The sequence below is a fragment of the Cydia amplana genome, chromosome 7 (assembly GCF_948474715.1).
Source record: "Cydia amplana chromosome 7, ilCydAmpl1.1, whole genome shotgun sequence".
In the NCBI taxonomy this organism is placed as follows: Eukaryota; Metazoa; Arthropoda; class Insecta; order Lepidoptera; family Tortricidae; genus Cydia; species Cydia amplana.
Window position 1 is genome coordinate 17,757,942 of NC_086075.1, and position 25,986 is coordinate 17,783,927.

The 25,986-nt window shown below is 37.5% G+C and overlaps 1 protein-coding gene across 1 annotated transcript in view; it reads left to right on the forward strand.

Annotated features, from left to right (window-relative positions):
* Positions 1-25,986, forward strand: part of LOC134649566 (terminal nucleotidyltransferase 5C) — a 313,102-nt gene that overhangs the window by 39,089 nt on the left and 248,027 nt on the right. Inside the window, exon 2 of the mRNA XM_063504362.1 lies at positions 6,972-7,417. Coding sequence (XP_063360432.1) covers positions 7,040-7,417 — 378 coding nt within the window. The 5' untranslated portion in view covers positions 6,972-7,039. The remainder of the gene's footprint in view (positions 1-6,971; positions 7,418-25,986) is intronic.

Genomic DNA, 25,986 nt, shown 5'->3' on the forward strand with positions numbered 1-25,986 from the left:
GCGAAAATCACTAGTTTTGTTATAAAGGATTTTATAACATCATACTGTTCAGTATTGTATTACAGAGTAGTACAGAAACACTTTAGAATGGACGCAGACAATATTAACAATATAGGTATAGTTTCATCGTTTTAACAGCACTACGTCTATAACCTTGGAGGATACAACTAAACGGAGTAGCCATTAACAGGCTTTCCCCTCTGTCGAAAATAGGCGGCCAACGGTCATACACAATGTATGGACTGACGTTTATCTGACATGGCTATTTTTTTTTTTTTTTTTTTAATTTATTGAAGCTTTGGCAACACGGCCATCAGCTTAAACATGAATTACATTTTGAATATATTAAGTCTAGTATTGAATACATTACAAACTGATATAATAATAGAACCTTAACTACTTAAAAACTACACACACACCTTAAAAAAAAACTATCAATCCACAAAACAAAACAAAATAAAAAAGTCGGACACCTACAAAAGGCCGAAAGTGTTTTTTGCAAAATCAAATATAACTTTATATAATACAAAGTGCCTTAAAAGTTCCTGTACGGATGTTGGCATTATTGTGTTTTTTAATACGTCAGTACAAGTGCATATAAATAATAATCTCTGTACATTAAAATAGGGGCAATTAAAAAATAAATGGTCTAGATTACAATCTTTAGCGGGACAGAAGTTACAAACAGAAGTAGTCGACAATTTTAACCTAAAAAGATGAGCTGGGAAATGGCAATGGCCAAGACGCAGCCTGCACAAACTTTTAATAAACTCTCTGCCTGAGTAAACGTTACCTTTTTCGAACCAGGCAGACGTTGACGGGTCAGGCTGAATCTCAGCCAGCCATTTCCCTTTAATATTTCTGGAACTGATTAAAGAAACATTCCACCGCTTTAGCATGATATCTTTAATAAATTTGAATAAATCCGTACGAGGAACTTTAAAACTACAAATTTCAGAATTAACTGAATGTTTAGCAAGAGAGTCAACAATTTCATTGCCCAGTACACCTGAATGACCAGGAACCCAACAAAACTCTACATTGATTTTACAATTTAATAGATCATCAAATAGCTTTCGCAACTCATAAATTAAATAATTAGCATTTGCTACAATTTGTTTCGATGAAAGAGCTTGAAGAGCACTCATAGAATCGGATAAAATCAAAAAGTTATGAGACGCAAAATCATTACACTTAATGTACATCAAAGCATAAATCATAGCTAGAATTTCGGCTGAATAAATTGAAAAAGAGGTATTACAGGAAAATACTTTGCCTGAATTAATAGAAGAATCATAGAAAGCAAAGCTAGTGCGAGTATTGGTTTTAGACCCATCAGTATAGATCTTAATATAATCTGACTTATCATTTAAAAATTCATAACATTCATATTTAGTCTTAAAATTAATTATAGTAACCGGAATATCTCTCATTAGGCAATGGTAGCTGTAAGTAAAACAGGGCAGGAGGTGGTACCAAAATACAGTATCTTGAAACTCAAAATTTAAATATGTAATAGATTCGCTTAAGGTGTTACTAAAAGGCATTGATATTAAATTATAATTGGGAACAGTAAAATCCTCTAAATACCGACTCACAAGAACATTATCGGAACTGACTAAGGAAAGGCAAAATTTGTCAATAAGGTAAGTTCTCCTTATAAATAGTGGCGGAACACCGGATTCAACTTCTAAAGAATTTATAGGGGAAGACATCATAGCACCAGTGATGATACGTAAGGCTCTATTCTGAATGACATCCAATTTTTTAAGCATATGACTAGATGCGTCAGCATAGAAGATGCACCCATAATCAAATTGACTACGAACCATAGAAATGTACAACGTTTTTAATATCTTAGGATCAGAACCCCAAGTGACTCCGACTAATGACTTCAAAACATTTAAGCGAAGCTCAGCTTTTTTACAAATATACTCAATGTGCTGAGTCCAAGATAATTCAGAGTCTAATATTATACCTAAGTATCGTTCAGAAGTACTAAATGGTAACAGAGTGTTGTTAAAATAAACTTTAGGGCGAAATATACAAGCATGACTAAAAATCATAACTGAACTTTTTGCTACGTTAACTTCCAGTTTAAGTAGATTATGTAGTAAATTATATATAGTTAATAAGCACTGATTCATTATAATCTCACCGGCTGAAATATCATCACAATCTAAGTATATAACTAAATCATCAGCGTAAAAGGAATACTTGACGTAAGTAGGAATACGTTTCATAAAGTCAACGAGGCTCAAAATAAACACTAAGGGAGAAATAACAGATCCTTGCGGAGTTCCCTTAAAAGTAGATTTGGGGCCATATAAATTATTTTTTATTTTAAGTGAGACACTGCGGTCATTTAAAAAATTGAAAATCCAATATAGAACTGAACCAGGAATACCAAGGTTGTGTAAGCTTTTAATTAAATATTCATGATTAATGTTATCAAACGCACCTTTTATATCCAGGAAAACTGCTAAAGTTAATTTATTATTCTTCATATTGTGTCTGATATCACCTAATAAGCAACCCAAGTTATACATAGTATTTTTGCCTTTACGAAAACCAAACTGTAATTCTGGAATCAAAGAATTATGTTCAATAAACCATTCAATCCGATTCTTTAACATAGTTTCAAATAACTTAGCAAAACATGAAGTAAGAGAAATGGGTCGATAAGCATCTAAACTATTAGAATCCTTATTTGGTTTTAAAATAGGAACTACAAATTGAACTTTCCAGATAGGCGGGATTTCTTTATGTAACCAAAGTTGATTGTAAATACTAAGTAGAATTTTCTTTACATTAATAGGTAATTTTTTAATAACAGAGTATGGAATGAAGTCAGGGCCAGGAGACGTGTTCTTTTTGTTTTCCAAAGAAGCTTCAAATTCATAATATTCGAAGGAGTTGCCGATCCATCGAGATATTTCGGAGCCTTCAGAGGCAAAAAATAAATCTAAAGTATTACGATCAGGGTCAACGCAATTAGAAGAGGCAATTTTATCTAAAAAATCACGAGCATTAGATGGGTTGTCCAAAAATTTAGATCTTGTATTGTTATTGTTTAATTTGGCAAACTTAAATCTTTTAACATGGTCCCAAATACGCTGCAAAGGAGTCATTCGATTAAAGGAAGAACAAAGTTTAACCCAACACAATTGTTTTTGTTCAGAAATAATTCTTTTCTTTCTAGCATCAAATTGTTTATAAAGCAAATAATTCTCCAACGTAGGATACTTCTTATAAGAATATAAGGCATATTTAGACTGATTAACGGCCCGAGAGCACAAGTAATTCCACCAAATAAGAGCTTTTCGTTTTTTAGTATGGCAAGCATACGATTTCTTTGGAAATGTCAACAAAATGTCACACAGAGACTGCATGAAGTTACTGTAACTATCCAACGGATTAGGTGCTAATACAAAAGAGGCAAATTTTTCGGTGCAAAGTTTAGAAAAGGTTTCCCAGTTGATTTTATTGAAGTTTATATTTGATACTGAAGGTGGAGTAACAGTAGAAGAGTCGAAATCCAAATGCTGTGGAGAAGAGCGGCTTACATCATTAAAAATAACTTAAATCAAGAGTGTTACCTTGTTGACCAAACGGGGCAAAAGTGGTTTCAGAGAAATCATTTAAACAGACTAGGTTATATTTGTCTACAAAAGAATTAATAACATTGCCTCTACTGTTATTACGACGGCATCCCCATGCTGAATTATGAGCATTAAAATCGCCTATGAGCAAGTAGTTCCTGCTGGTAATTTTAGAAAAGGAATTGAGTAACATTTCTAAATTAAATCTACCATTAGGAGGGGGAGGTATATATAGACAGAGTATCTCAATAACAGTAGAGCCGATGATAACAGACAATAATAGGTTTTGAAAATGATAACAGGAAGGTGTGTTAATCAGAGTGAAAGAGAACTTATCTTTAACTGCCACTGCAATGCCACCATGAGGACGATCAGAATCTCGGCGCACAATCCTGTAACCTGGTAACTTAAAAGATTTGGAAGGTTCCAACCATGTTTCATTTAATAAAATTATATCAATGTTATTGCAAGAAATAAAGTGTTTTAATTGGTCTATTTTAGTGATGATGCAGCGTGAATTCCAATGAAAGATATTAAGGTTTTCAATGTTGGTGTCACTATACATTATTGAGTAGATAGATTACTAATTAGAGTTTCTTTTATTACCTTACTACACATAGGAGCATCCATATTCAGTTGTTTAGACTGAATTAATTCCATTAATGTTTTAGTAAAAACATTTAATATCTCGTCAGAATTAATTAAGTCTGTAAACAGAGCTCTGGAATGAGGCCGCTGGGGGGGCTTTTTGGGTTGTGGTTGTGACTGTGGTCTGGTAGGAGCACCGGAAGTAGCTGGAGCTTTGGCCGATACTGTTGCGTATGTAGTCTTCCCGTTTATTCTATCCTTCACCTCTTGATTTTTTGCAGCTTTGATAGGGCAGATATTACTTACAGCCATGTGAGGGCCGCTGCAGTTGACACATTTTAAATTTGATTTGTCTGTATAGTCCTTGAATAGATGGCCAGCACCGCAAATGGAGCACACCTGGGGGCTCCTACAGGAACCACGTCCATGCCCAAACTTATAACATACGTAACACTGGCGAATTGGCTTCACGTATTCTTTAACGTCGAACCAGATGTAATCATATGTGACGTGATCAGGCCGTAGCGAGCCTAGAAATGTAATTAGAACTGTAGGCGTTGGCAAAGTTGAGCCGTCAACTGCATTTTTTCTTGTGAATCGCTTGACTCCAATGATCTCAACACTTGACTTCAGGTCCTTCAAAAGTTCTTCTTCCGTAATTTTAATAGGTACTTTAACTATCCCTAAGCATTCTAGGTGATCATAAGGGATTTTAGCTTGCCAGATATGTAACTCCTGCATCTGAGTATTTAAAAGAAAGTTGTTGGCATCTTTCTTGTTAGTGAAGAAGACTTTGATCATGAAATTTCCAATAGGTTTAACATGGCTTAGGCCAAGACATGTTTTCAGGATACCTGTGCACTGCATCACATCAATTTTGGTATTAGGCGAAGACATTGACAGTAAAATGGGATATTCTTTTTTATTGTCTTCTGTATATATGTGGGTATAGTCCTTAAATAGTCCTCTTTTGTTCGATATAAAATTTGCCGCCATTTTAGTTGGTGGAGACTGTACCGCTTCACCAGCTTCACCTGATTTGCGTTTGGCGGCCTTGCCGCCGCTATCTTTACCCATCACCCAAATACTTCAACTCGGATTACTCGAAAAATGGATAGGTAATCCAAAAAGGGCTATAGTACACAATTTACAAAAATAATTTCGAAAATTCCGCCTGATGTCGACGAAGTTCCCGCCCTTTTCCCATGGCTATTTTTACGTTACGCATACATTTGACGTTCCCCTCCCCCGCAAAAATCGGCAGACTGTTTTGTACAGAAAATTACAGACATGGCGTCTCCGTTTGATTATATCCTCCAAGTCTATAACAAATCACGTAACAAACATCGTACTCCCCATTATCGGGCTATACTCTCGAATAATCCAACCGCAATACCCCAATAAGGCAATTTAATCTCAGCACCCCTATCCCAAGGTCGATAATACATCAGCATTAAAACTGGCACTTGTTGCTTGGCATGACCCTGACCCATTTTGAGCGGCGCCATCGCCTGTTGCACCGGGGGTGTCTCATGTTAGTGAATGGTTTCTTATCTGTGGCAAGGCTGGAGCGTTTTTCCTTTTTGTAGGTAACGATGTGATACGGGATCTGAGGCGTTTTTATAGCTTGTAGCAGTATGTTATAATAGGAATTGTTTTTCTTAACATCGCCCAATCATCAAGTACGAGTATATGTCAACTATACTCTGGCACAGCGACGTTGTCAGTAGAAAAAGGCGGCAAACTTGAAACATGTAGGCTCGAAGACACAGAATAAATAATAGACGAAGAGTTGACTTCCCATAGAAAATTTGGGTGTCGCGCCCTTCTCTACTAACAAGTTGGGTGTGTTTCATTGTGTCTATAAATGACGTGCTGTTGTGTGCGTGACCTCTTCTTAACTAACATAAGAACACCTTGTAATACCATGGTTGCAATAAAGAATTATGAATTATGAATTATTATGAATTAAGATGAAATACCTATTATGTATACCTAATCATTTATTATTCAGGAGTATTATCGTTACTAACTTCCGTATAAAGTAGCTACTCATATTTCAGGCGAAATAACTATCCCAGAAGTTTGAACGTGGCGGCAATTATTCAGACTTACGAAGGACGATGACTGTCTCCTAGACTGCTAATAGAGGACACAGTATAGATATGTTTTTCAGATGCCATAGTTTTACTACACATCGTAGCTCATAGCAGCATCATAGCTAAATATTGTACATTCTACCTCTAAGTTTACGCGCGTCTAATTGTAACTACCTACTTAGTTTAGTTTCTGTTACCTAGTTAATAATAATATTCACCATTATTATAAATATTTATACCTATTTATATTTCAGTAGAGTTTTTATATTTATAACAAATAGCCATATAAACGTTGTCGGTATTAGCTGAATTAACAAAGCAAAGCAAAGTTGAACAGCTGACTGATGTACTCTTCGGTGGCAGCAAATATGTTGACTGCACATGTGACCTATATTTGTGACGTTTTCGATCAAAAAGGTACCATATTGTCATTTGTCGATAAGGCCTACTTCATAACCTCTAGCCGCCCATACGTCAAACCTTGCCAAGCAAAATGAAACTTTATGTTGTCAACACAAAGTTCAAATTAGAATGGAACAGGAGACCTTTTTATAGGTCTCTGGGCGCCTAGAGGTTATTGCATTCTTATGCCAGGAACACCTTATTGACAACTGACAATAAGTTACTTTTTTGCGAAAACGGCACGTTTACAAATCAAACTAACACGCTTATTTGTTCACAGGGCGCCCACAGTGCGAAACAGTGTCGCAAAACAGTATGTAGTGGACAGTGAACGACAAAACAGTGAAAATGACCGACATAATGACCGACAACGACTTGACCGACATACCCGACATGGCCGATGAGGACGGCTATGAGTTCGACTCTCTGAAGATCCCCGAAATCGTGACTCCGGACGACATGAACGAGTCAGGGTATCAAGAGGGTTCGGAGAAGAGTTATGGGGATAGGAGGGATTCGAAGGAGGGTTTCGGGGGGGAGGGGGATAGTGACAGCGGGGTGGACGGGGTATCTAGCGGGTGCAGCACGGCGGACGACTGTCCCGTCGTGTCGGTGAACGACGTTGTCGCGTATTACGACGACATCCGACCGCGTCGACGTCATGTGCCGCAGCTGAACTTCTACAGCGTGGATATTGAGAAGATGGCGATGGATGCTGTTGCTCAGGTGAGTTCTTTTTTTACCGAAAATAGTAATTAAAACGGATATTTGTATCCTACTTAGTCGCTGCACTCGTTTTTGTTTAAAAGGTAAATTCACAGCTTCGGGTAAGACTTTTCTGTAGGACAGCCCACCAAATTAAGAACAGGTACATAGAGACATATATTATATTGTTTAAGCATTCCCAATTCTCTCAAAGTATGAACAAACTAAAGAACATCAAGTGACGTAATTAAACGATAGTGTTACAACATTACAGCACATGATCGTTAGAGATACATTATGTCATAATGCCACAATAATAAAGTCATCTCCATTGGGCTGCAATACCCTGTCACCAAACATTCTGCACATAAAAATAATTAAAGCGTTTTTGAAACTCCATCTAACTCCATCTTTAGGGGGTTAAAAAGAGGGCGAAATTTTGTATCAGAACGAAAATATTTTTGGAAGAAGGACTTGAAACTTCGTAAAACAAAAAAATATTGCAGCGTTTTGAAAATTGGTCTGAAATACATATTTATGTGGCATTGAATAATAGGTAGGTAGGTACTTAAGTAGGTATCCTTTGTTCTGAAATTGAAAAAAAAAAAAAAAAAAAAAAAATAGCCAGAATACGCAATATTTTTTTGAAACAGGTCTAAAATGTTATCTATGTAACATCAGACGTTCAATCAATCACCAAACGACGTATCCTTCAGCCTTCCTACCTCCAGTTTTAAAGTTAGAAAGGTATTAGGACAAAATGTTACGCAACGTATATAGCTTCGTTACAAAACAGTAACTGCCCGCCTTTCTCTCTAACAATCCTACACTGAGGAAACGTTACCTCAAACGGATACATGGGCTAGGAATTTACTACAAACAGGAGCTTTAGGTATTTGAATTTAAAATGTTAAACTTAGTTAGAATATTGATGTGTGATTTAGACGTCAAAAGCAGTGCGCTTACCGCACTGCGAGATGCAGTATAGGCCACTCTGCTCACGCGCATTTCGTTAAATTAAAGCTACGTCCTAATGAATTAATTTAAAAAATGGAATCAGGCAACAAGGCCTATATTACAAATACCTTATTGACTAAAATTCATATATGTACGATGAGTAGATGATTCGATAATAATAAACACGATTGTTCTCAAATTTAGACCGAATAGAGATCAAGTTGCGAAGTTCGAATACGGCTTCAGTTCTAGCATCAGCTCCGTAAAAGTTCCGGTAATAGCGGCAGTTTCGGTCAACCCAAACAAAATGCGAGTTGTACAAAAATAATTCCATCTTTTCACGGAAGATTCCATCTGACGTGATTAAATGTGTTTTACCAACTTTTAGAACTTTTACACCGACATTTTCCGCAACTCTTGAAAACCTCGTATTTCAATGGGCTCTGAGGGTTTACTGCAACATTTTGACAGTTAAGCAAACCAGAGCCCGTACCATGAGTCACTGACAGCGTCAAAACTGACACATACGCTATCGAGAACGTAATTTACTTTCTATATATCTCGTTTGCACTTATATGCAAGTATTTCTAGTCTTTGAGCTTATTTTTGTCTGTATAAGTACTTATAGATTACTTCGAAGCAAATATTCATTGATGTGTAAAGTTTAAATCGTTAACGGACAGGCGGTCTCCGTTGAGAGACAGGGAGACAGAGAGAGAGAGAGAGACAGAGAAAAAAGAGAAAAGCTAGGAGACTCTCGTGATGTGGGACCACAGACGACGATGGTCGAAATTCTTCATTAAATTACCATATTTCTCGTCGTTAGTTAAAATTGTTAAATTAACTAGCTACTGCTTAAAGCTCGCAAGACGTTACTCATGCTTTTAAATCTTAACTGCGATTTCAATTAGGTATTGCTTAAACAGTCGAGTGTGGTCTAAGAGTCGAGTGACTCGCCTATTCACTCGACTACGCCAAAAAGAGATTAAGTCACATTCGGATGGCAAATGCAGCACCGCCAACAGCGTTGCTGTTGCAGCGTTACTGCTGCAGCTTTGACGCAGAATGTGTCACTGTCAACTTCCTGGTGGAACATACACTATCAGTAAGAATGACATTCATAATATTTTATTTAATACGAGTATTTACAAGTTCGATAGCGTGTTTTAAATACTATCTTATTAAGGTACCAGCTAGTAAATCGAATGGATTAAAACCATCAGGCGTCACAAACAGGCTTTGAAATAGCAGAACGGGGCAGCTCGTGAAGTGTATATATCGTGACCAGGTCATAGAATTCGATCATTTCATGTAATGTACCATTTTAAAATTGATCACTTCATTATATGGTTAGTACAAGTTTGACTTTGCTGTGATCAACCGATTATTTCATAAAATGATTGCCACATCACCACACCACATGCCACATGGCCAGCCTGTTAAAGAAGGAGAAGCTTCCTGATCCGACAAACCTAGACAGAATGTCATGGTGCAGAAAAAATTGGAGAGCCGACCCCACCTAACGTGGGAATGAGCAAAAAAGAAGAAGAACATTGCCACATCATGAAATGATCAATTACCTAGAGATAACTTGACACCAAGCTGAGGGGAGACCTTTTCAGTGACGTTTATGCTTAGTATTAATAAAAGTGTAATAATAGATTTAAGCGATATTGTAAGCGTCCTGACTAAATTTATTTTCTTTCTTACTTTCAATTCTAAGATTTGGCCACGACACTATGGGCCCAATTCGGATTTTGTAACAGATATCTATTAGACATCGCCAAAATACGATAACGATATGTTTAAGATCTAACCTGTCAAATTTGACATTTCCGCGATTCTGGAGATACTTTTGAACGATTTCCACAAGATATTACTTAGAGATCTAATTCACATCTACTAGATATCTAACACGATCTATCGTAAAAGTGATATTGGTTGCCCGAATTGCGCTGCAAAAGAGAACTAGTTGAAATCTAAACTATAACGTATCTAGAATGGATCTAGTACGTGTCGTCTCTTGTGAATATCTTGAAGTTCGAATACGGCAGTATAAATCTCCAGCCGTCCGCTTGTGACTTGTACCTAGTACCGTCGCTTGCGCAACCCGAATCGCCCGACTGTCTTCGTTTCGGCACCGCTGCGTCAATCACCTGCAAATTTAATAATTGGGCGCCAAGAGGAAGTGCTTTATTAGATTGAACATTTGATTGTACACATTGTACGGAGAGTAACAGTGAACGTTACTCAATAGTAACGGGCGTTTTATGGGCTAAGAACGAAACTGAAAACACATAATAGATAATAAAAATAGAGCCCGTACCATGAGTCACTGACAGTGTTAAAACTGACATTATATAATATTCACATTGACATTGTATATGATGTATAGAAAGTAAATTACGTTCTCGACGGCGTTTATGTCAGCGCCAAACTGATGGTAGCCGTACAGGTCTACTTTCAGCATTAAAAATATTGGATAAGACTACGCGTGTTCAAAGTCTACGCGTTATAAATTTCACAAGTGATGACTAATCCTCGTGTTGATAAAACTTTATATCCTACTTACAAGCATCAATTTATTCCTTTCTTACATGTGCAATTATAGATAGGTATATTAAGATAAACGATGATTAAAGCCTGTAGTGTGGCCTGGAGTGTTTATGAATAGAGTCGTAAATATGCGATTAAAAATTAAATACTTGCAAAATAGTTTAATGGGACTGCAACCTACATTTCGCTTACTTTTGTGATTGCATAATAGGTACAGGTAGGGTAAATCAAAAGTACACGTAGTTATATCTCTATAATTTTGCCGCCTTATTTTATCCGATGTTTTTGAAGTTGACTATGAAAATCGAAGTACAAAGATTTTAATTTATCTTCCTTTTACACCTTACGTTTGAATACTACCTAATACAACATATATTATTATTATTATTTGTATCTCCGTTTAGAAACTCTCGGGTCTTTCGAGCCCGGTCATTTATAAGGCGTGCGTGGGGATATAGATCCAACACGTAGAGGCCATTGGAGAGATTTGATGTCATGTAGAACGCCTGCTGGAACCCATTCACGGGAACCCGTGAACCGGTTTCAGCAGGCATTGGAAGCTATTGTAGAGAATATGGACAGAGTACTGATCTATGGTTTAAGTTTGAAAAAAGACTGGGCTATTGCAAAGAACATGGACACCTGCCATAACATTGCTCGCACAAGTTATCAAGGCAGGCGATGACTCGCCACTCGTTAGATGGGCACCTGATGCGCCATCGTAAAGACGGCCAGGCGCAACACCGGCGTGAGCGGTTTAGGGGTGTCGAGTCGAGAGGTGTGCTGCGCTTTCTCCGAAGTTACTCGCCGCGTTATGCCCTTTAACACTTCCACCCCTGGAGCATATAGCTCTAACGACTCCTCTCTCGGTCGGTCGGCCGATTAAGGCAAGCCAGAGCCGAGAGTCCTGCGGGTCCCGTTGGGGTCCACTCCGACCGACGAAGACACGCCGGAGACGGAGACCCTGACCGACTCACTGGAGCACTCGGGTCCGTGGGGTCGTTACTCCCCAACAGCTCGCCACAAGCTGCCCTGCGGGCCTTAGCTGCCCTGCTATTATTATTATATCATAAAGTACATAGACTTTCACTATTGATGGGCACATAATTTCCGTGTCTAATTCTTGTTTCGACAACTTTTCCCGCATATCGCCTGCATTCCAGCACATGTGCCTAGAAACTGCAAGCAAACAGCGCCCTTGGTCGACATCCGACCACCAATCGATTCTCAACGCGCATAGATTCGACTACAATATGGCTTCTTTCTCCCATCTCTACCAACCGAACCACCAACCACCACTTTAAACAAAAGACAACTCTAAAATTATAGCTATAGAATAGGTAATCGTTTGTTTATGCTCAAGTCTTAAGACGTTTTGTAAAGAGAAGGTGTGAGCTAGTGACGAAGCGGTAGTAATTAAGTATAGGCACTAATGCTCAGTTATTTGGCCTTGACGAAGATTCGTTTTCTTCGTTTGCACATATTTTCGATGGCTGATTACGCGTAACTTGACGGTTGTAATAATGCGCAATACCTGAAGTTAACGCGCAATACTAATCTAAGTGCCAGTTGCTATTACCTAGTTTAAAAGATGTATTACATTTTTAACAATATTAAATACCTCCCATTTCCTATACAATATTAAATCGTCGGCATTGACGGGACTTATCCTGCGCCCCGCTGCGACCAGCTTCCGGTTCCGGCATCACGCTGAATTCGCATCCCGCAAACTTTGTTAAATCATCGGAAATAGACAATACTTACTTATTTATTTTTAAAAACGATTCCTTTTTGTCTGTTCTTTATGAACTAGTAAACTAAGGTAGTTTGTTTTGCGAGATAATTTTTTTTTTTACAGTACATAATAATCTGGTGCTACTTTCCGGAACGAGTGCGGGAAATAGCACTTTCCGTGTGTATGTTGAATGTTTCAAGTAGAGATGCCACGAATATTCGGCAACTATTCGGTATTCGGCCTATTCGGCCACTTTGCCGAATATTCGGTATCAGAATTAGAATCAGAATCAGAATCAGAAATTGTTTATTGCCTATTAGTGTTTACATCTTTCGGTTCCCGCAGGATTGTGTCAGCTAACTTGTGTCTAAAAAAGATCTGTGTAAGCTGAAGGTGTCATGTCACAAGTGATGAGTTGAAGATGTTAGTATTTGTGTTTCATATGTTACACTTTTATATTTTATTTTATTCTAAGAGGACGAGGAGCCGCCGCCCCGGGAGGCCAACGTCTCATGTCTTTATTAATAGTATACTCTATTTCACCGATTCTTTTGTTTTTTAGTAGTGGGTTAAATTCTCCGTGCGCCAGGTAGGTAGTTTTTAGTAGTGGGTTAAATTCTCTATTCGGCCGAATGTTGCCTACTATTCGGCCGAATACCGAATATCTGTCGCACCTACTTAAAAAGAAAAATTGCACAATAAAAATAACCAAAAACTATGCAGGTATATTTAGAATGTGTTCTTGGAAAGTTGTTAAATACGAAGACCCTTTTTTGAGCATTTGTTGATTAAAAAGCATTTTATTTTTATCATGAGTCTGTTTTGTTTGACTCTATTCATTAATGCTGTTCAACAAAAATATATCTTAGCTAACGTCATCTAACGTTGAGCTTTGTTAGCGATCAGTTTTCATAATAATTGTGACTCAAATTGTTCGCATGTCATGCCGAATATTTGGTATTCGGCCAAAACCACTATTCGGGGCGTCTCTAGTTTCAAGTACAATATGTACTGTAAAACGTTGTACGATACACGTGCGAATAGGTAATTCACAACTCGTGTCGATTTATAACACTGCCTTCGGTCGTGTTTTAATTTATCACCATTCGTTTCGAATTTCCTCTTTTCCGCACTTGTATCGTAAATAAGACTACTATGCCTACTATTGTCGTCTGGCTTACGGGACAGAATATTCGGTATTCGGCCGAATGTTGCCTACTATTCGGCCGAATACCGAATATCTGTCGCACCTACTTAAAAAGAAAAATTGCACAATAAAAGTAACGAATAACTATGTAGGTATATTTAGAATGTGTTCTTGGAAAGTTGTTAAATACGAAGACCCTTTTTTGAGCATTTGTTGATTAAAAAGCATTTTATTTTTATCATGAGTCTGTTTTGTTTGACTCTATTCATTAATGCTGTTCAACAAAAATATATCTTAGCTAACGTCATCTAACGTTGAGCTTTGTTAGCGATCAGTTTTCATAATAATTGTGTCTCAAATTGTTCGCATGTCATGCCGAATATTCGGTATTCGGCCGAGATAGGGGCCGAATATTCGGTATTCGGCCAAAACCACTATTCGGGGCGTCTCTAGTTTCAAGTACAATATGTAAGTACTGTAAAACGTTGTACGATACACGTGCGAATAGGTAATTCACAACTCGTGTCGATTTATAACACTGCCTTCGGTCGTGTTTTAATTTATCACCATTCGTTACGAATTTCCTCTTTTCCGCACTTGTATCGTAAATAAGACTACTATGCCTACTATTGTCGTCTGGCTTACGGGACAGAATAACAACAGAAATAGTTGGTTCACCCAAATACAATTATAGACTTATGTACCAATTTAGGTAAGTATTTATAATTTACGGCCAAATGCATGTGCTTAATTAAGCATATTGCACGTAGGATTGCATTAATTAAGCATGTCAGTTGATAGGATTTCACACTACTAAGCTGCGTTAGTAACACAAGCAAATTTCATCCTGAACCTTAGTTACACGCAACAGAGTATACTAGTCCCCAACTGTACTGCTCTGCACATAACACTTGTAACAGCCATCGGCATAATGCATTCAATACTATAACGTATTGTCGTGTGATAAAGTTCAAATTCAAACTGGACTTATGGCTGTTAGGAGGAGTGGGGGTCGTAGTAACAGTAATCAGCGAAATTTGGGCGCAGGACAATGCAATTTGTCCTAGGTTCGTTGTGTTGCGTGGACACAGCTTACTGAGAGGACAGATATACCTATCAATGTAAACATTTATTGATGTGATACTAGAATATTATAGAAAATATATGTCAATTTTGTCTAAAATACTAACGAATTGTGCTATTATCTACGCCAACACATAAAGAAAAGAAACAAATAAACAAACTTCACAGAAGTGACCGCAAATGCTATGATTACGTTGCTGTTGTTATGTCGTGTCGTTTTGTCTTGTGGCGTTTGACACATCACATCTCTTATCCTTAATGCTTATATACCTACATATAAAGTAATCGATTTTTCTTTTAACTAATCATTAATCTGTAACTTACTTATGATACCGGATTAAAATAAAATTAGATTAGATTCAATAACTATGCTATAAACTTGAATGCAACACTATTTTATGGGTATTTAGTCGATTAATGCACCGTTTAATGATTATTACTTTTAGCGCATGATTAATTTTATATATTATTCAACTTTGTTACATTCAACTTATATTACCGGATTGAACACAACTTTTCATACTTGCGAGATGTTTCTTCATTATATGTAATAGTATAATGTTTATATTATTGAACTTACTGTGTAATTAAATTAAAGTATCACAATTTATTAAAATGTCCTTCTCTTTAAACAATATGACATAGAAAGTTAGTTTATAACATGCGGCGATTTGTTTACTATAGTAAATGCTAACCAAGGAATGAAAGACACTCATTTCTGTCGAAGTAGTCTGGCGCATATAGCGCTCAAACGCAACTACAGCGCTAATAGTCTCGAGACTGAAAAGGTTTTTGTTTTTTCACCCGAGTTAAACACTTTACTTTTCATTCGAATACGAAGAAATTAATTAAATATTAGGGGGTTACTAAAATTATTTATTTCCTTCTAGTTGCTCATGAGACGAGCACAGAGAAATACTCTACTTTTCAGCCCAAGAGTCGGAACAATACATGTCACTTTCTGTCCAATTCATAGTATAAACAATGACCCATTTTACGAGCTTGAGAAATGAAAACAAATTATCATGATTAAATGACCAAGCTGTTCTTGTCTGCGCCGGTCCAATGTAAACACGGGTTGTTTGCAATGCTCTCACTGGTTTGTTATTCTGTACCTGGAGTTTGCGCCTAATTTTCCCTAGAGTATTGCAACGTGGCCGTAGGCATAACAGTAGCTGCTGCGTTCAGTAATTTTCAACTGAATTTTACAAAGGAAATTGTTTTGAATGTTTCACGGTTAGTTTCACTAGACTTATATCGACCGGGATATGAACCCTGATTACCTTTTGTATGCAACTGCGTCGCGCGTGTGTGTGCGTGCGTGCGTCGAAATATCGGGAGCTCGAAAACAAAAGGTAATAACGGTTCATATCCCGGTCGATATAAGTCTAGTGAAAGGAGGTTGTTTTGAGTGTAAAGTATAATACATTTTTTGGTTGACTGTAATAATCAGTAAAATTAACTATGACTAGATCTAGATGCTTCTCATAAACTGAAATCCGCCCATTTTTTAGTAAAAATCTATTAAAATTTATAATTTACATAAACAGTAGTTTGAATTAAAACAGTAATTAAAATTGTATTTGATCTCTAATTTGTATAAGTGATTCTCGTAAGAAAAGCTTTTGTTACAAAAAAGCGTGTTGCACTTAGTATAAGGGGAGAAAGGGCAAACTGAACCACCTGTTACAACATTTTTTTTTAAATACATGACGTAACGTGAACCGCTGGTGGCCTAGCGGTAAGGGCGTGCGACTTGCAATCCGGAGGTCGCGGGTTCAAACCTCGGCTCGTACCAATGAGTTTTTCGAAACTTATGTACGAAATACCATTTCGATATTTACCAGTCGCTCTGGGTTGGAAGGTCAGATGGCAGTCGCTTTCGTAAAAACTAGTACTCATGCCAATTCTTGGATTCGTTGCCAAGCGGACCCCAGGCTCCCATGAGCCGTGACAAAATGCTGGGACAACGCGAGGAACATGATTACATGACATAACGTGACATCAAATATCAACACGTTACATACTCGCCAATTTGGGGAAAGCCCGCAAGTGCGAAGTGTATTCACCGAGATTACAGCAAGGTCAAGTATCACTAGGTCAGCCGTAATTCAATTACGATGTTTGTTCGTATTGTGGTCAACATAGGTTTTTGCGCAGTTTGTTAATCACCAGTTTTGTTCTCGAGGGTAGATGTGGAAACATAAGTGCAGTAAGTAAAGTCCAGTGACGTCGCTCTACCCTCACTACCCTCAGCCCGCAAACCGGTGTTGCCCTTGAGTCATCCTAGATGTCGCTTTTTGTGGGGGCTCATCTTGTGGGGTTCTCATTTTGGCTAGACCCCTGTAACGTAACAATTTATAGAAAAGATATCTCCTCTTTTATCCTTGAAATGTTATGAATATTAAACAGCAAAAAAACACTTTCCAATACCGAAAAGAGCAAAACATGATTTTTTTGACAGCTTGATTCATGGCTGATAATATTATCAAATAGTTATAAATCATTTTAGCTTCCATTAGAACCAGATTGCGTTAAAATTGACTTCGTTTTTTTATTGCTTTTAGTCGCATGCTAAATGCCAAAGTCGCGATCGTTGTTAAGTAAACAAACAAAAGATGGCCTTGAACTGTTACATGGTAAAGTGGTATTTTATCATTTGAGGTCTACCGCTTCCGTATAATTCGAATAGTTTTGGAGTCGACATTGCAATCACTTTGTTAAACGTCATCCATTATTCTTTAAAAGTTTCTTATAAAAAAAACAGCATGAACTACTTTTTTGTATTAGCTGAATGTAAGTATACCTACTAACTTTAATAAAATATTTAAATGTATGAAAAAACTTGTTGTAGGAGGTGCTGCAACGAGTTATTGTAAGGCTTTTATACCTATAGAAAACATATCTTCTTTGGGAAGACAAATTTTGCTTATACAAAAAACTTGTATTTTCACAAAAAATATTGTTTCAATGTTTCTTCCTTAAAACACAAAACGCATAACTCATCTCGCCCTTTTTATTACATTATGGTGTAAAATATCGCTAACACGTGATATTTTTGTCAATTTACACCATGGTCCAAATTTCCCCTGCCTCCCTCCCCCACTATCACATTTCATTCGTCATTTGCAACATTTTTGTGAACATTCATGTTATTTACATGTAGGTATATTTTTATAATTGAGTATAATTTGCATCAGCAGTAGGTGGGTACAACATTGCTGATAGCTAAATTTGGAGATAATTATATTATAAGATATTTGGTTCGATCGAATTCCCTTGAAACAGTAATTGCAATCCTTTATAAAATAGGCTTAATTTGATACTGCTAACATTTTTTGAACGACTTTTAACTACCAAACCGACGGAATATTAAACGTCACTTTTAATACTGACATATCCGATCCATGTCGTATCTTTAGCAAATTTTTGACGTATCTTAAAGTTCGAATCAGGCCGCTCAACACAAAACGCATCATTTTATATAAATACTTATATAAATATTTTAGACACACTTATCGGAAACTTTGACATCAATTTAACACTCATATTTAATAAGGATCTATTTCAGTACGTCACAGTTCAAGATTCCATAATATATCAGTTCACCCTAAATCATTTGTCAGGCGTCAGGCTAGCTAGTGTCTCTCATGACATGACATCCATGGGGGAAATATGACGGTGCATTTTATTTGGGTGATACACAGATTTACAAAAAGGTTTTCCTTGTGTACAAAAGTTGTCAATTTTAATAACATTACTTTACTGAGACTCTGACATACATAATATATTTTGATTTACCTACTTAGGATTAATTTTATACTTATTCTGAAGTTTTAACGTAGAACTAAAACTGACCTTCTTCACTATTAAACTATTCTCTATTCGAACTAATTCGAAGTTCGAGCCCCGTAACTGGCTCGAACTGGCTGTGACTAAAGCTTTTCATATTTAATGGCTAAGACTCAAAGTTGAACCCTTCCGATGATCGATTGATACTTTATGTTCAGTTTAAACTTTATTTCAAAACTATATGTTTTAAGATGACCTAAAAAATCGGCCATTTGTGAGTCGCGGTCCAAAGTTCCTTATATCACAACAACTTTTTATAAAGATTTTGTTCATGAGATGGATTTACGCTTGACCTTGTTTTTTGTTTTCCCGTAATTTGTAGGTCTTTTAGAGGGTGGAACTTTAGTTCCGCCACTTTGTACTTCGTACATCAGTCGCTTCCCGCTGTCTGTCTATCCCTATGTATGCTTAGATCTTTAAAACTACGCAACGGATTTTAAATAAATAGAGTGAGTCAAGAGAAGAGAAGTAGGAAGGTTTATGTATAATTTGTTAACCCGCGCGAAGCCGGGGCGGGTCGCTAGTAGGCAATAAATTTAACTTTATATTGTATTTTGTAACCATGCGATATCGAAGGTCCGGTTTGGGACAGGGTCTCAACTATACTTTGAACTAAACGTGTCGATCGAGCGCAGCTGATCACGACTTCTCTTCATGTTGTGCAGTCGACATCAAAGATGTTTACGCTTATGTACCTTACCCCTTTATAATAAGGCATAAAATGTAAACATACCTAATTATTTTAGACGTCGACTGTGCAGTGTGTACTCGTGATTTCGCTCAGTTGCTAGGTCTGCACAGTAAGTTTTACGGTACCTATCTATAGTTTTTTATAGTCCAACATCTGGTGTGCGGCTTAACAAAGTCATAAAACTTATACAAGTTACAATATAAAGGTATTAAGGGTGCTTCTAACCAAAAAGGAGCTTCATCATTATCATCATATCAGACTTTTATCGCCCACTGCTGAGCATAGAGGCCTCTCTTCGAGTATGCCACTTATCCCGGTCCAGAGGGCACCGCAGAGGGTGTCGCACTTGTAAATTCGTACGTAAGTGTGACAGGGAGGCAACACGTCGAACGTGGTTCGCGGTAGGGGCCCTCTGAGCCTATCTTATCCAGAAGTGACCCGCAACCTTCCGAATGTCGTCTACCCAACGTGCTCTCCGACGCCAGGCACTCCTTTCGCCTGAAAAGGAAGGTTTTTAGGCTTCAGAAAGGATTACTTCTGTTTCTTAAACTAATATCTTTTGGTCTAAAAGTTTAAACAATTTATCCTCCACGGTTTTCTTTACCAATTAGAAATGACTTAGGAACGAAATTCGCTGCCATCTATATTCCACGACAATACTTAATACGATGTCTCTTTAAAAAGCAAGAGTGGATTACACATCACTGAGCTAGTGAACAGCAATGACATACCTAATCATAATTATTTGTTGCTAAAAGAGGTCCCAAGAGGTATTTACACTGTACAGTTTTATTTTTCCTAAAATGTTCACTGAAGTTATATCATTTAGGTACCTATACCAATCGCGAAAAATGAAAAAACCGCAGCACACTCTCATAATTGTGTAATGATGGCCTGATGAGCTGATGACCGGCGGCGGACGTGACGTCACAAGGCCGCTGAAATGCGCAGGTTCGCGCGGAAATCGCGGAAATTTTATGTTATGCTGTTTTGTACTTGACCTGAGAGTGTCCTCTGTGCGGTTTTTGCGAAGTACTTGATAGCGGCAAAAAATATAATTAATGTAACGGAAAGGAACATCAACCTGTCAACAATATGGTTGCATGGCTCATCGTAACTTTAGTGCGTACATACATACCTACATATAGATGGTCAAGCAGATCTTGTCAGTAGAAAAAGGCGGCAAATTTGAAAAATGTAGGCGCGAAGGGATATCGTCCCATAGAAAATTTGAATTTCGCGCCTTTTTTTACTGACAAGATTTGGTTGACCAGCTTTAGTTTCTCTTTTTAAAGGGGCCCACTGATTACCAGTTCGCCGGACGATATCGGCCTGTCAGTTAAACGCAAGAGGTGACAGTTCCGAAAAACTGACAGGCCGATATCGTCGGGCGGACTGGTAATCAGTGGGCCCCTTTAAAGGTAAACGAGTAGCAGACTCTATGGATTGAAGTGGAAAAAAAATGGCCGAGAACAGATTACAAGTGTGCAACTTAGCATGATTGTACAATCGTCAGTAGGTCTGTTTTTAGGGTTCCGTAGCCAAATGGCAAAAAACGGAACCCTTATAGATTCGTCATGTCTGTCTGTCCGTCTGTCTGTCCGTCTGTCTGTCCGTCCGTATGTCACAGCCACTTTTCTCCGAAACTATAAGAACTATACTGTTGAAACTTGGTAAGTAGATGTATTCTGTGAACCGCATTAAGATTTTCACACAAAAATAGAAAAAAAAAACAATTAATTTTTGGGGTTCCCCATACTTCGAACTGAAACTCAAATTTTTTTTTTTCATCAAACCCATACGTGTGGGGTATCTATGGATAGGTCTTCAAAAATGATATTGAGGTTCCTAATATCATTTTTTTCTAAACTGAATAGTTTGCGCGAGAGACACTTCCAAAGTGGTAAAATGTGTGTCCCCCCCCCCCCCTAACTTCCAAAATAAGAGAATGATAAAACTAAAAAAAATATATGATGTACATTACCATGTAAACTTCCACCGAAAATTGGTTTGAACGAGATCTAGCAAGTAGTTTTTTTTTAATACGTCATAAATCGCCTAAATACGGAACCCTTCATGGGCGAGTCCGACTCGCACTTGGCCGCTTTTTTCTTATTGGACCTATTAAGAGTCGAGTCATACGAACCCGCCGCCAAAAGCCGCTTCCATACAATAGAATCCCATATTACCTATACTGTTACATATATCAAGAACATAGAGCAAGTAGAAGTTTTGCTCTTGCAGCTGTGCGACGTACGAGTATAATACAAAGAGTGTTGGACCGTGTCAGGCACGGATAGCCTGCAGGCTACAACACCACCGGCCAGCACCGTTTTGGCAACGTAACGTGGCATGCACGGAACGTACCATCGGCACCTGCATATATTGTCGAATAGCCGGACAATGCGATCATCTCGTTTGCTCTTGATATTATCCGTATTACAAATAAACTGATATATAGGTCTTTCAAAGAGAATACTCGCTTAGTTCACTTTTTCGCTCCGAAAGAAAAATAATTGTGCTCCCTCTAAAGGGGCCCACTGATTATCAGTCCGCCGACACATCAGCCGTCAGTTACAATAAAAAGTTGACAGTTTCCTCTCGCGGACACTCCGGCTGTAGAATGAGCAGCCTGCCGAGGTTTTCTCGAGGGACTAAATACCTACAGTGGAATCCGTAGGTAATTACTGTGCGAAGTTTGGTTTTCATATACAATACATAGTGACAAAGTCGGATAATATGACTTCGCTTATAGTGACAAATCGCTTACTATGACCTATAAATCCTATTTTCCATGGACCTATAATATTAAATATATACCTCTATGCTATTTTCATTAAATTATGTCCGGTTATACTGACACGTTCGCTGGTTTTCGTGGCCGTCCCCACGTCTTTCCCTGCGAGGACGTATAGTGCGTGCGTGGCATGTATTAAGTTGTTTTAGGTTTGATTCTCAGTGATAAGTTGATAATTGGTCAGGTTATTAATACTCATTTCTTACAATGAAATCCAGATTAATTCGGAAAAAATACCAAAAATAAGAAGTTAATCCACTATGCTTTATCCGCTTAGTATGACGTGTTTGTCACTTCCCTTCGATGTCATTATTTCATTCCAGTATAACACCCTTGGAGCCATAGGCTGAGGTGACCGCTTACCATCAGGAGGGTATGCTTTGCCACCGAAGTCCAGTTACCTATTATAAACCGCACCGCGCATGCGCGACCTTGCCATTGTTCCGGTGCGCGCGTGGTAATACTTAGCTGGCCATTGTCAATTCGTCATTTATTGTTTTTTTTTTTCAATGAAAGCCGGTTTTTTCCGAGAGTTGATTCTGTAGAAATTTTAGTTTTGTGAGTTATTTCCTCATCGTGGCGCTTTCTTGGTTGCACGCTGAAGGAGCCAGAAGTCCTCTTTTGGTAATATTAATCCAAGAATAAGCTCAGACAGTATAATAACGTTTGGAAACTTAGAGGATTTTTTTAGAACATATACCTACGGTAAAATAAAAATAAAACAGAAAATTATAGTATTTTATGTAACCGTTGTTTAAGAGAGGTCAAAAAGGCGAGTGGAGGCAAAGCCGAAAATTGTTAATAAAGACGCCACGAGTATTTTTTGACTCGGTTAAACAACGTTGCAGACAATACTTTTTCTACGACCAAGCACTAACTTTGAAATAAAATTGTAAATTTAACAAATATTTTTCATGTCATCTAGTGGACTTCTACCTATGAATGAATGAATGACTGAAATTTAAAAAAAAAACCTGTCTATGATTCACTAATTTGTCAGAGATGACATTTAAAATAAGGTTGGCAACAATATATTTCGTACAATATTTTTTAAGTGGTCATTACACGAAGTATCGAAAAAGTGCCAAAAAGATACTGCGTGTATACCCAAATGATTTTTTCGGGAATAGACTAGACTTGTCTTGACAACTATAAGGTAGTGTTTTAAAGATGTGTGCACGACCCTTTAAATGACAAATAAAAGTACGGGAGTAAAAAAAAAGTATTTTAGGTATTGGTTTTTGTAAAAGTGTTGTTAAAGGCTTATTACTGAAAATCACCGTTACGGTACAAGCTACGGTAGCTTGCACCTGTTATGAAATACTGAAACAAACCGTCGGAAAACTAACAAGCGCATTGGATCGAGAGCTCTTTATTTATTAATCTTATTTGCGGGCGCGCACGTTGTCCGTTGTCACATAAAGTCGTATGTCTTACTGAAAACTGTGGCACTTACGACTCTTTAACACCTCGGTTAACTTGGCTCTACTCGTTTCAAAATGACGTAATGGTACATTAAAGACTGTGGCGCTTACGGCTTTTTAATAACTGGGTTAAGTTGATTCTACTCGTTTCAAAATGACTTATAGTACATTGAGAACTGTGGCCCTTACAGCGTTTGTAACGCCAGTTCGGTTCGTTCTACTTCTACTCGATACATAATGATGTATGTTACTTGCAGAACCATGGAGCTTACGACGTTTTAACGGTTAGTTTCAGGTTGTTCTACTTGTAAAACGATGTATGTTACATAGAAAACTGTGGTGTTTTCGACGTTTTAATTGTTAAGTTTGGTACAGAAATGTTTCCCTACCGCTTCTACGCCTTTATGCTCGGTGATTTATCAAGTTCTTGCCACGCGACGAAGTACTGGAACCGTAATATTATATTATGTCCGAGATATAGTAATAATTTGTCAAATTATAATATGTAAGTAGTTTAGAAGTTATTAGGGGACAGACAAACGTATATACATACCCCGCGTACAGTAAGTGCCCCAACTTAAGTACGCACCTCGCCGTACTAGCTGTATAGGTACCTACCACTATTTATAGAAAAGTGGATGTTAATAGGTACATACGTATTACCGTTAACATAATGAAAACATAAAATAAACAAATAGGTAAGCAGATTTTATAAACCTAGTGTGCAATTAGAATCAACATTTAAGTAGGTTACCTGTGACAATATTTTATTCACCGCACTCCCAGCAAAAGGAAACAAGCAAATCACATCAAAAATTAAACTTCTTTAGTTCAGATGGCGCCACTGTGAACCTTGTAGTAGTGTGGGTGTTCTACTAACCTTAAACAAACACATCCAGGCAAAAAGCAACTTTATTAAGTTGTAAATAACATTTTAAATCCATTGAGCGAAGGACTATATTTGTTCTCGTATTGCCTACGCAGTAAGGCCTATGTTCTAATGTAGATAAATGAACGAAGTCGAAGGGGATTCTTTTTATTGTCGTGTCACCCTGTAGGAGTGTTTGCATGGAAAGTATTTCCCTGTTGTCTTATCGGATTTTTTCTGCTGCCACGGAAACGTTGGGTCATTGTCCTATTGTTCTCTGAGGTTTTCAAAATCGTCGAGATATTTTTTTAAATGTATATTCCCTGATTTTTCTTAAAGACGGTGGAAAATACGATGCTAAGCGTTAACCGTAGCCCATGGATACCTGTGACGTCAGCAACAGAGATGTTTTATAATTGTCGCACTTGTCACCGTGGTGAAATAGGGGCCAGATAAACACACAGAACTCTCGCATTTATAATATTAGTGCTACTATTTGCCTTGCCAATTAAGTATGTATAGCTAAATTAGTACCAATATCAACAATCATTACCGGCATTGATATATTCATTGTTCCATACAAACCCCAATTACCACCATCACACTTTCATTGTGATAGATAATAAACAGAAAGACTACCTCCTATAGAATAAGCATTAACAAATACGTATACGTGGTGACTCGTGGTGGTTACTAATATGTATAAAGTAAATTACCCCGCAACCCGACCTACTCAATACTTATCCTCTTGCCAATTTGTTTTGTATATAACTCATATATCATTTGGTTATGTATCATTCGCGCGTGCATTTCGCTCGTGCGTCTCCCTCGCACCAATACGTTTACACATTTTCCGCATGTGTATTGAGGCTAGCGAGACGCACGGGCGATTGATAATAAAAAGACAATATCATTTACATAGATATTACTTTCATATCAAAATGTAAGTTTAAATTTACCTCTGGGCGGAGATTATAATAAGAAAATTACAAGGAATAAAATAAATAAATTAGCTCCATCTAAAGTGTGGGACAGATCACCCACACATGATACACATCTGCCAATAACGCACAAACGACGTGCTAATGTGATTACCACGTCGTGACGCGCTAACAAGCGCTTCTTGTATCACTTGTATTTTTATTATGGCTAATATTTGTTCAAATAAGCTGTTCAAATATGCGAATATCAATCCCAATAATATAAAAAGGCTAACGGAAACTTTGTGTTACTCCACCATACGAAACAACTATTAAAATATTATTTTTTATTAAAAACCTATAGCACTTTGGACATAGAGAAATATAAAGAATGAAAGAGTGGTATCACTTCTTCCAAACGCGAGTTATTTCGTAGTCGCCATCTAACGTCAAGTAGTGGAATTATCGTACCTAGACAGATTTTTTGTCGTTTCGTTTTTTGAAAAAAAAAAATGTATGGCGGAAACTGCTTTAAAGAACCGGCCGGTATTTTAGGGTCT